The 12,474-nt window shown below is 46.6% G+C and overlaps 1 protein-coding gene across 7 annotated transcripts in view; it reads left to right on the forward strand.

Moving 5' to 3' along the window:
- The window catches only part of CHD2 (chromodomain helicase DNA binding protein 2), a 73,493-nt gene that overhangs the window by 26,017 nt on the left and 35,002 nt on the right, over nt 1-12,474 (forward strand). For 4 of the 7 annotated variants that reach the window (XM_065076627.1, XM_065076626.1, XM_005504125.3 and 1 more), the window contains 2 exons: nt 6,257-6,464; nt 9,216-9,302. In XM_065076627.1, coding sequence (XP_064932699.1) covers nt 6,257-6,464; nt 9,216-9,302 — 295 coding nt within the window. Of the gene's footprint in view, nt 1-1,876; nt 2,091-6,256; nt 6,465-9,215; nt 9,303-10,376; nt 10,492-12,474 lie in introns of those variants that run through there. The other 3 variants (XM_065076630.1, XM_021289884.2, XM_065076629.1) reach the window with 3 other exon arrangements.

Raw genomic sequence — 12,474 nt, forward strand, 5'->3', positions numbered from 1 at the left:
GCGCTCAGGATTCCTTTGCCTTTGGCATTTGGGAGTCCTGTGCTGGGGCAAGTAGCAGTGGCCAGAATGTGTGTGAAGATTTTTCCCTTTGCCTTCTCCCCTTCCCTTCCTTTGAGCCAGGCTGGAAACCTCCATGACCCAATTCAGATGGTTATTTAGATAGGATACCTGCTAAGTGCATAATCCCTCCCTTGTTATAGTCGCACCATGGCCCCGTTGTGCCTAGTGCTGTGTAAATGTAATTAACACCCAGCTTCTGCAAGCAAGCTTTGCAGTCACATGTGGAAAATGTGTATCTTCTCCCTGCTAACTCTTCTCACTTGCCTATTTAAGAAAAGTTGCCATCACAAAAATGAGATTGGGGAAATATTTTTCTTTTTTATTTTCTTTTTTGAAGGATGTGTTGATCATCTGTTACCCTGTAACCTTGGGAGTGTTTGTTGTGCCCAGAGTTGGCCAAATTATATCACGCGTATTCAAAGTTGTTCAGAACTCGCTTTTAAACAGTATGAAGAGCCTGGCTATGTGTAGTATATTCTAGTTGAAGTTCCTGCTTTGAGAAAGATCATTGTTAGAAATATGTACTGTGCGTGGGTGCGGATAGTAGAGTAACCGGAATATTTTTCTTCCCTCCCTTCCCCCCATTTCCACTTTTGCCTGCAGGAAATAAGTCGGGACAAGCTTTGTCACCGACTGACCCTTTCTCAACACTTACTGCTCAGAAAATCTTTGCCTTATGAGACAGGCAAGCACCCATCAGTCTTTTTAATAGACTATCAGAATAGGGAACTCAAAAAGCTAGGAATGAATTTATCTTCAGTATCACAATCTGAGTGTCACTTGGCTCTCCTGTAAGCTCTGTGTACTGTCTGTATGGCTTTAGTTATGCTTACTGTAGCATTTACTCATGTTTTTTTCCCAAGGCAAAGGGATAGGTCCCATGAGGTTCTCAGTCCTCTGTGGTCCCACCCTTTTTATCAAATCTTATCCCCTCTTCATCAGATGGTCTATAGCCGGAATCAGTCTTGCGTTTCTTTTCCTGGCTCGTTTAGCCTAGAGGTGGAATTTAAAGTGGTTTGGTTCTGTTTTACAGCTACTCTGTGACTTGGGTGCATGCCTCGACATTAACTTGACGGTGCTTGTTTTTATTTGCAATGTAGACATTTCATATATGTTTATATATAATAATAGGGAGTACAACATGTATAGATCAAATATTCAAAGGAAATGTTTAACAGCAACATGGTACCCTGTTGAGTTGGTGCGTTAGCATCTTCTGTGGTTTGTCACTGTGTCTTTGTGTGTACAGCAGTTTGTGTGTAGGTCACTATGGGAAGACACATCTGTTTAAATAGTTTTAAATTGGTGGGCTGCACTGGCTTTGCTGATCTGGCCTTGGGAGTAAATCTAGGGCTGGTGCTGCTGGTGGACGGGTGAGGCTGGCAGCCCTTGCTAGAGAGCTGCGGGGGCTGAGAAGCCTCTTTTACTGGTAGAGCTGGATCTAACGGATACACCTGGTCTGGAGAAGACATGCCAGCCCCTTCAAAGAGTCACATCTTGGCTGCCTGTGGCTGTGCCGTGAATCGGCAGTGCCGTATGGCACCAGGTCTGGTGGGCTGCCCGGTGGTTCCAGCGCATGACCCTGCTCCTGTCCGTTTAAGGGTTGCCATGGAATTGGAATGTTTGGGCTGCTCACAGACAGTTGGCTCGGCTCTGCCAGAGAGGGATCCTGAGGACCCAGGGGTGGCCAAACTGAGCAGCTGGCTCACACCTGGCTTGCTGCTGCCCCAAAATTGGGGTCTTGCTTGCCCCTTTTGTCCTCTACAACTCGTCTGTGCTACCCAAGGTAGTGTACTTGTACTGTTCCTGGTTCCTGCTTGCCCCTTTTGTCCTCTACAACTCGTCTGTGCTACCCAAGGTAGTGTACTTGTACTGTTCCTGGTTCCTGCAAAGGCTTGGTCCTGATCTTAACTCGCTAAGCCGGCAGAGAACTATTTTGCTGTTTCTCTGGACAAGCCTTGGTGTGTTATCAAGTTCAAGTGGATCATGGAGGAGCCCAGCAACCTGGTCAGCGCTGGTGTGACCACCAGGTGAGTACTGGGAACGTGGGTTGTTGTGATGAACGCATAACGGTTACGTGTATGTTTGCTGGAGGGGAACAATAAACTTGGTTTCTGATATTATCTAGCCCCAGGATTTAGCGCCAAAGACCTTTTTGAGCCTGTACGGTGTAGTTTTGCTGGCGCTGAGTCCCTGCTGAGCTTGCGATGCCCAGTGGAACATTGCTGTTTAAATTCAAACTTGTTTAGATTAAAAATGTTCATGACAGTTCTTAAAGCTAGGAGGAACTTGGCTTGTAGGAGGGTCTTGGGTCATTAATCCTCCTTTATCCCCCTGGCTGAACTCCTGTTCTGCCCACCAAAAACCAAATTTTGAAGGCTGGGGCAGGATGGTCCCAGTTAGAGCCATTTCCTTGTCAGCTCTTGGTTCTAGAAACGTGTATCGGGTCATATTTTTCAGCTTGTCTTGCACCTTCTGGAAATATATCTACTGTTGGTACTTGTTAAGAGCTTAGGAAATGATTTGTTGCTGTTAGCAAAGATGATCCCCTATAAAATGAAGTCATATGTGAAATATTAAATGCCGAGGCAGGAGGCTTCAGGCATGCTGTAATTGCCTTGTAAACTTAGATGCCCGATTGTAAATGGTCTTATCGCTGCCGTTCAGCTACTTATTTCTTGGAAGGAACATACCCTTCTTGGTAAGGGATGATTTGGTTTTCTTCCTCCTCAAGTCAGAAGCAGGCTCTTAATTAAAACAGAACCATAGCCTCAAGTGTTTCTTAGAAACCAAGAGAACATATTTGGCCAAGTCTTAGCAGATCTCAATTTTTATAGGAATTTCTCACTTCAGGGGCATTACCAACGGTCCAACTGGAGGTTTCTTGATGTTCATGGGTGTTTCTCTGCTGAATTTGGGGGGGCGTGACCTGCTTGAATTGTGATTTTTGCAACAGCTAATTATAGCTTATCCCGCACTTATAGTTTAATTGAAAGAAGGTCTGGTTTAGATGTTAACTTAGGGGTATTAAAGCAGGGCGTATTCCAAAAATAGCTTCTGAAAAGAGGACTTAAATATCCAGTTACATACAGCATAAGGTCTGACTTGACCTATAATACTGCTAATCCTTTATACACTACTGCAGGTAGAAATGCTTCCTGATTGTCTCAGTGATAGTTAGAAAGGATTACTTTATCGAATTAGCCTTCAGTTATCTCTTTTTTATTCTATCAATGTAGAAATAAAGACAAACACATATCCTTTTGCCTTGATAACAGGCGGTTTATTAAAATATAATTATTTAATAACAAAGAAATATTTATTTTAAAACAATATATTTATTTTAAAATAATTACTGAGCACAGTTCACATCTTGAAAAACAGAATTATAGTGTCCAGATGATGTTGTGGATAAAGCGTATGAATTATGGCTATTGATGTGTGCAGAAGGGCGGTGCCCCTGTGTTCTTGAAATAAAGCTTAGGGCCTGGAGAAACAAAAAGTTCCAGAGTGGGAAGAGGCCAGTAATTACTGTTCTGCCTTTAAACAAATACTCCCAAAGCTGTCTGGCCTCAGTCTAGCCTGGGTTGTTATAATTTCTTCCAGCTATTGCTAATAAATCTGATTGTAGAAAAGTGTCTTCCTCTCTTGCGCGTCCCCATGGAACGTGGGACGCCAACATGACTCAACCAGAGCCTGATGCTGTCACTTCCCATTGTGACAGCAGAGGTCGGGATGCCTCCACATCCCGTTCTTTTGCGGAGGTCGAGTCCCCGTCCCCGTGGGAGCCTCTGTGGGACGGCGTCCTGCCGAGACCTGCGCGTGGAAACCGGCTGTCCCCAGAGCTGCTGGCGCATTGTTTCCTCGAGTGGTGTGGCAATGCTTCCTAATAAATTCCCTTGGTTTGCTTGAAAAAATCCTGAAAACTCTCCAGCGGAGAGAGGTTTCATCACTTGCTCTAAGTAGACTCAGTCTCAGAGTGATGTGGTTGAGCAGGACGATGGGAGCAGATGTCAGTGGATCCATGGTCGTGCTTGATAAGAGTTGGTGGGGAGAGCTGTGGAGGTGGCAGGCGAGCGGGGGACATGGCGGCTGGCAGCAGGGTGTAGCTGGAGAGGACAGCGATGGAGGGCCAGGCTGGAGAAACAACCCTGGAAGTTGCAGCAAAGGGAGAGGAATGGCCAGGCGGCAGCACGGTGTAGCGAGACGGCTGTGCCTTTGGTTGCAGTTGGGAGTGGGACACGCAGGAGTGACCAGGCAGCCCGGAAGGGTGGTAGTTCAACCCGAATTTCCAGCCCTGCGAGGAGGGAGCGATGCGATACCCGTCTTCTTCAAAATGAAGCTGGGACAATGAAACAAGCAACCGTCAGCGACATCTCGCCCCTTGCTGAAAAGGCTCCGATTCTGTTACTTCAGCCTTAGAAATTCTGTTTTGCTCCCGTGTCGTTTTTCCCTGCGCCTGCTACGCTCCCCCATGTCAGGACTTGGTGAACAGGCCCAGAGCAGCAACCGCCACCGCCCGCGAATCGCAAGATGGTGGTGAAGGAGGGATGGCTGTAAAATGGCGGCCGGGAGCCCGGCCGAGCGCCGCGGGATGAATGGAGCCGCTTCCCGCGGTGCTCGGCTGCCGCCCTCTGCCCGCTCCCCGGGGGACGGCAGCCGGGCCGGGCGGGCAGAGCGGGACAGGCCGGAGCGGAGCAGCCGGGGCCGGGCGGGCAGAGCGGGACAGGCCGGAGCGGAGCAGCCGGGGCCGGGCGGGCGGAGCGGGACAGGCCGGAGCGGAGCAGCCGGGGCCGGGGAGCCCCGGGCTGGGCAGGCGGCAGCGGCGCTGCTGGTGCATGAGCCCAGCCCCCTGAGATTTCACCTAAAGAGCTTTTATCTGAGAACAGAAAACTTACTTCATGGTGTAAATTTTCCCTGGTTGCATGTAGTTATACCTATGAATAGTAGCTGAGTCTGTAGTGATCCCAGCTCTATAGCATGCATTGATTTCTGTAGATATGTATGTAATTGTACACGTGCTTTTGCCTTTTTGTCTTTGTATTATTTATTTATTGCATTGTGAAATCTGAGCAGAGCCTTTGATGTATCCTCTTACTTTAGTATTTTTGTACAGAAGGAAAAAAATTTAAAATCTGTTTTCTGTCTGCAAGGTTTTCCTGACTCTTGTTTCCTTCTGTGGCATCTGCAGTGTGCCCTTAAATATTACAAAATCACTGAACTGCGGATCAAGAGTGGGAAAAGCTGCTCACTTGTTCAAAACTTTGTAGTATGCCACACTGCATTTTGGTTTGTGACAGTGGGATTTGTACTGTTGCCTTACTAATGTGTATGTTATATGTTGTAATGAGTTTCGGTTTTCTTTAATTGGCTTTTAAACGAAAAATAGGTGTTGAAGTGATTGAACAAAGGTATTTGAGTGTTTTGGCTACGAAAAATAGTTTGGGCTCTCATTGTTTTCTTGAGGGCCCTAAATTTAATTTAATATTTTAGATATTAACTCATTATAATGTAAAAAATAAATAAATACACCTATGTGATGTTCTGTTGTCTCATTGTTGGCTATTTGGGAAACACAGTCTGCACAGCATTGCTGTGATCCTTTAAACAAGAACTGCCCCAGCCGTGTGCCTGTATAAACCCCTTTCTGCTGCTTTTTTGCTGAATTTATTTGTTTTGCAAGAAATATAATATTTACTGTACTATACAGTATTATGTACACAATGTTTGATGCTAGTCTCTTTCAGAAATTGGATGTCAGGTTTTTGAAGCACTGGCCATAGGATGTAGTGGAGAGCCATGCCGGATATCTTGATATAGCAGGACGGTCTCTGGACACTTCAGCTCCAAATATTCCTTATTCTTGCTCGCTCTGAGCAAGTAGGACCTGTGCTGCTGGTATTGCTAATGCTTCTCTTCATGGTGCCACCACTCTTTGTGTTCTGGCTGATGAGCTGGAGATACTGGACAGTGACTTTTGAGGCCACACTCTCACCCATGTGTTCAGTGCCTGTCCTGGGACAGAACTGCTGCTGCTCCAATATGCTGGTGCAAGGTGTTTGTTTGGGACCTGCGCGGTTCACACTTGCATTTAGGCTATTCCGAACCTATCGTTGTAGGCGCAGGTTTGCTCGCTGCATATTTCAAAGCTGTGATAGTACAGTTAAAATATAATCTCTTCTTTCTTTACCATCAGTCACTCGGCATCCGAAGAAGCCTCTGGCTCTGACTCTGCAAGCCAGTCTGAGAGCGAGCAGGGCAGCGAGTCAAACAGCAGCTCGGAGTCCTCTGAAAGTCAGTCTGAATCCGAAAGTGAATCCACGGGTTCAAAATCTCAGCAGACCCCTCCTGAAACCAAAGAAAAACCAGCCTCTAAGAAGGAAAGGATAGCAGATGTTAAAAAGGTATTGCCCTCACTGCTCTGCACAGCCGTGTTACCTCTGTACCCACCACGAAAGGGCAGACAGCAGGCTTTAACGAAGCCGCCTTCATCTTCCCTGCCACTTTGCACATTGACCAGACAGCCTCCGGCTTCTGGTGTCTAAGTTGCTCGTTGGCTGTTTGGTTTGTGTGTTTGTGCCCTGCTGGTGTCACCATTATGAGCAGGAGCTCGTGTGTGTTTGACAGGACAACGCTTTGGGCACTGCATAGGTACTGATGCGGCTGACCGGGTGCATTTGGGGGCAGGTGCTTGTCATCAGTACATGATTCTCACTTCATCCTCTGCTTTTCCATTCCTCTCTCCTGTATCTCCTCTCAGCAGTAGTAAAGTTTCCCTATGTGGTGTATAATCAGGAAAATCCTTGTCTGGCATTTGGGCTGCTTTGGTTTGTTTCCATCAATGTCTTCCTCTTTGAAAATAAAAAAGGAAAAAAAAAAAGGAGGAGCAGGAGAAAAGCTATTTAACTTTTATTATTTATTAGGTCCAGAATAGTGGTTCTTTGCTGTGGTTTGTTTGTTTTTTTCTGAAGCTTCCCAGCCACCCTTTAGCAATATTCCCCCCAAAATAGCCAGCTTTGCCCTCTACCTGTTGCTACACAGGAGGTGAAGGGATTGCAGGTGTCTAATGCATGTGGTGTCCCTCTGGTTGGTGAGCACCTCCCCAGCGCAGGAGCTGTGCCTTGGGCACCTGCTTTACACAGGGGATGGAGGTACCTGAGTAACAGTGTAGTGTGAGGTGAGAAAGAAGACCCAAAATACCCATTTGGAGACAGGACCTGGGTGAACTGAGTTTACGTGGAGGGAGGAAAATCAGGTTAGGTCAGTTTGTTTGCGGTGTGTAACTGTCCTGTTTTTCTTAGCCGTGGTTTGCACTTCACACAGCTTGCTCCTGAGAGTGAGTTTTGTGGAGAAAGTTGCTCTGTACGTAAAGGCTGAGAATGAAAGGCAGTGCTTTCAGCCTGCCCTCCCACACACCTGCAAGGGAGAAGTGGAGGGTTTTGTTACTGGCTTCTCCATCTCACAAATCTCTAGGCTGCTGGCTCAGGTTGTGGCTAAATCTCCTGACTGGCAAGGAATGATGCATTCCTAAGGCAGTTGTGGTAACACAATATTAAAATTCCTGTTTTATTGTTGATAGGTGGGGACTGAAGGAAGATTTCTCTTCCTCTGTGGGCTTCTAAAAGCATGTCCCTAACAATGAACATTGAAATTATCCTATGCGGGAGCGATATGCAGGGTGATAATTAGAATGGATGAAACATGAAAAGGTCAGGGCACTCTCTAATAAGGAAGCCTCTCCCTTCCCTAATTTCTCTGTTAGTGGGTCTTTTCCTTAACTAAGCCTGACCTAGGCGTGTTGATACCTGTTCCCCTTGATTATCCAATGCAATTAGTTATGATATTATTGTTTACTTTGTATTTCTGTCTAGATACACCCGTGAAGGTGAGGTTAATTTGCATTAATAAGATTTGTCGTGGGAGCTGATCCCTCATCCAAAAACTATGCCATTTAAAAGATGAAAAGACAAGTTCTTCATACGGTTTGGGAATTATTTTGAGTTTTTCTTCCATGTGCATTTATCTCTCTGTATTCGCGTGCCCAACAGATATACACCTTCATAATCTGTCCATTTCGGTGTCATTCCATTACCACTTTAAAAATAGCAGAAAAATTGCTCAGCTGCAGCCTTGTATTCATCACCCCCTCAATCCCAAGTCACTGCTGCATCTGGCAGTATGTTTTTAATTTGTTTTTCTCCTGCCAGTGGCTTGCAGAGACATTTGGGGACTGGAGGGAGAGAGAAGCAGGAGGAGAATGAATAGGTTTAGAAAACCGTTAGAGAATGAGCTCTGCTGAGGTAGAGGAGGGATTGTTGGTGTGGGAGTTTGCAAGGTGTGTTGCTGATTTGTGTCTGCCCTGTGAATCTCTTGGTGTCACCAGCACAGCTCTGCATTCATGTCCCTCAGGGCATCAGCTCTTGTCTCCCCCTTCTCCTCCTGTCCATCCCACAACAAACGCATGTTGTTATACAGTGTATTTACACTATTTAGGATCTAGTTACAGCAAATAGGGCACATCCATTCCCAGCAGATCACTCTGCACACCCTCGTCCTGCGCTGCCAAACTGCATTCACATCAGTGCATTCAGGAGGAGAAATGGCAGCACCACCGCCTTGCCTTGCCGAAGGACAGGGTGCCCTGGTCCATTTGCCATCCAGGCTGGGCCACAAAATTCACTTTTGAAGTTGCTGCTGATGACATCTCATCACTGAGCTTCTCAGGCAGCCGGTGGGGTGTTTCCTATGGAAAGGAATTGTGGTGGAAGCTGTTAGTGGCAGTGAATTGTCCTTTTTGAGTTGGTAGGTCCATTTATTCCACGTGTTGTCTCCTGACCTTCAGCACCACAGCTTGCAGAGGCTGCTGAGTGCTCTGTCCTTCAGCCTGAGTGACCTGGAGAGTAATTTGTACCCTGGCAGAAAGATGGCCCACTGTAAAGATAGTGCTGAGGTAAAAACACACTACTTTAGACTGGTACCCAATATCCCAAATTACTCATAATCCTCTTCAGCCAGTTTTTTAAAGGTGTCCACCCACTGATTGCTAATTCCCTAATGGTTTTATGTTTTGTAAAAACATTCAACATCAAACTTCTCTAAAATGTCAGAAATAATTGGGGTGAAGCAGGCCTTCTGATGGTCTGTTTATTTTGCAGATGTGGGAAGAATATCCTGATGTTTATGGGGTTAGGAGGTCAAACCGAAGCAGACAAGAACCATCGCGATTTAATATAAAAGATGAGGTAAGAAAAAAAACAAACAAGGATGAGGGATTATTGAACATACAAAACCAACCAAACCCAAAGAGCAAAGGCAGGTCTTGTCTGCATTGCCTTGTAAACACCAAGTTCCAGCTTGGTGCCTGGATGTTGGGGCTCAGAAAAGGTCTTGGTCCTGCAGTTGGATCCACTTGACTGGAGACCTCAAGTTGGTGGGACCCTGCTTGGGCTGAGGTCTGTGGGCAGTGGTCTGAGTGCTGGGATGGGGCGTAACGCAAGTCATGCCCTGCTGTAGAAACATCCTGGAGAGAATGACACTGTGTAAAACAAACCAACCACACGCACACACACAAACAAAACCAGAAAAAAACAACCCAAACCAAACCAAAACCAAAACCAAACACAAGATAAGTCCAACCAGGAATAAAGGAAACTTCCCAGAAACACCACAACAACAAAACAGTCATTGTTACTCACCCTGGAATGCTGATAAATGCATTTGTGTGTGTTCAGCTTTATGAACCATCACTTCTCTTTGGTTGAATATTGGGGAGTCTTTTATGCTTCAGCTGGAGATGACAGTGGTCAGAGCCTGGCAGACAGACCTTCCAGTTGTTCAGAATAATGTTTGTTTGTTTGTCTGAAGATGTAGGAATTAGCTGCTTCCTTCGTTTACATCTAACGGGCTTTCTGTATAGAGCTTTTCATCTGCAGGTCTTCAGGAGGGCTGAGTAGTTACAGAGGAGAAGAAAACCAGGGAGAGGCTTAGACTGAGAGTAAAGCTTGGGGTTTAGGGCTAGGTACAGAACCATGCAGTTGAGAATCTGAAGATAAGTGGCCACATTTGCAGCAGAACAGGAGCCCAGTGGTGCTATTTGTGTTTCACTGCGGAAATGTGCATTTGGATGCTCGAGAGGTCTGAGTCGTACAGCAAACGTGGGTCTCCAGCTCCTTGCTCTGGTGCGTTACTGAGGCTTTTGGCACCCCCGGTGCCACCACCTGTGCTCCCAGACTCCTGTGCTGGATGTCCCGCAGAGCAGCAGGTTAGGAAGGGGCTTGGGGCACGTCATTGACTTAGCTTTTGTTTTCCTTTTCAAGTTCGGCAAAGCCCAGGCTCGCTGGCCGCCTCTCTGTGCGATGCCCCGGCGTGCACTGTGCTGGCAATGCCACTCAGCCCTCCACTGCAGACCCCAGTGTCCTGTTAGGGGCTCAGGTAAGTCCCATCTTTTTTTGTTTTACAATATTACGTGGTTTTGCAAATGTTGTTTTCTTTTTCAATATCTTTATTTCCTACTACTTAAGGTATTATAAAGTTTAAAAAAAAAAAATCTGAGATGTGAAAACTTTGCTATACCACAGAATATTGTAAAAAAAAAAAATAAATAAATCCTTCAAATGACCCCCATGCCACTTTTGTGAAAAAGAAAACCAAAATTAACAAAATTGGACTGCCCCCTTCCCCAGTCTCTCCCTAAAGCAACGCTGACTGGTCCCTATAGGGCAGCTCCCACCTGCAGCAGAGTCCGATGGAGGGTGTGACGTGCCAGGAGCACAGAGCTGGGGCCTCGCAGAGAGGAGGAGGACGTGGAAAGTCTCGCTTTTGGAAGACCTAAATGCCAAAAGAGAGGAAATAGTGTAGCTGGAGCTTGCATGGTGCTGAGCACTCCTTGCTGCTGCTGGAGCTGGCAGAAACCCAAGGCGCTTGACACCTCCTCAGATTGCTTTTTGCCTTTACAGGGTTAGTCCTGTCGCCAGTGATCTGCTCTTGTCACTTGCTGCTGCTTGGGACTTCCAGCATAGTATCTAGGGGCTTTTAATTGCCTTTTTCCCTAACGCTTCTCTGCAGTATTAGCACACAGCATCGCCCAGGCAGCGCGACAGGCTCAGAGAGCAGAACCAGCCTCAGCTATAGCACCTCCCCGTGTGCTGCCCCAGGACTCACCCTGCTGTGGGGCAATGATGCGTAGGTGGAGGGGGTTCAGTTTTTGGGGCACTGTTCAATCACTGGTCTGTCCTCTGAGACCAGCAGCTTGGGCTGGGTTATTTCTGTGCTGGAAATTCTTACCTTCTGGGAACTGCCCAGAGGTCAGCGGGCACCTTGTGCAGGTCTCCGAGCTGCTGTCAGGGAGAGTGACAACTTGTGATCGATACTGGGATGTGGGCTGAAAGATCAGGAAGCGAAAGTGCGGTTTTGCATAGGGGTACAGAGCTGCTCCGAGGACTAGAGCTGTCTCCAGGAATAAGAGCACATGTGAGTATTTTAGTAAAAACAGTACTTGCCCCACTCGTTTTCTTTGCAGTTAATAAGTCAACTTCAGTTTGCCACCAAGGGAAGTGAGACATGCAGAGCCAGGTGCCTTTCAGAGTGTTCTGGGGCTGTCAAAAAATGAATGTGCCCAAAACAGATACAATATTTTTGCTGTAAAGAGGATGGTTTGAGATCGGAGTTAGTAATAAGTGGCACGGTGCGTCTTTTCTGTGAGACAGACCACAGGTCATGCACCAGAGATGTTCCCAAAATACAGTTGGTTTTATTGTTGAAAAAAAAATCTGCTCATTTGCATTTTGATTAATGCCTTGCCTCACATCATTGCTGAAAGTTCAAATGCTGCTGGTGTCACTGGGAGAGAGAACTTTAGTGGACATAGTAAACTAACCTGGCAAGCTGATATTCTCCAGCTTTTCTGGAGCACTAGAGCTTGGCCACTGTTAAGCCTGGAATGACCAAATCCTCACTTTGCCTTTCACCTGAAATATTTTTTGCTTCTGTTTAAGCAAGCCTTCATCTCTCCTAGTAGGCAGCATGAGCTTGGGAGTCTCACCTGAACTGTGCCTGGGTCTGTGTCTCCTGCCCCGGGCTCACAGTAGAGGACACTCGTGGGCAATCTGTAGGACCAGAACTTCAAAACTGCTGCTTGGTGCTACGTACGCAGCATCAAACAGCACTGTTCCACAGCAAAAAGAGTATAATTAATCTAGTAAAAACCTGTGGGAGAGAGAAGGAATAAATTAGATGGGAAGACTCAGCGAGACATGGAGAGGGAAGTCTGATCCCTTCAGCTGGAGGTGGGGAAAGTGAGTTGTAAGAGGCCAGTTCCCAGTCCGGTTGGAAACAGTGGTGCAGGAATTAAGTTGGACATGTTTATAGTGTTTGGTCGGGGAAGGGGGATCCAGAGGATGCGAGTAACCTGTCTCC

Source organism: Columba livia, chromosome 11 (assembly GCF_036013475.1).
Source record: "Columba livia isolate bColLiv1 breed racing homer chromosome 11, bColLiv1.pat.W.v2, whole genome shotgun sequence".
In the NCBI taxonomy this organism is placed as follows: Eukaryota; Metazoa; Chordata; class Aves; order Columbiformes; family Columbidae; genus Columba; species Columba livia.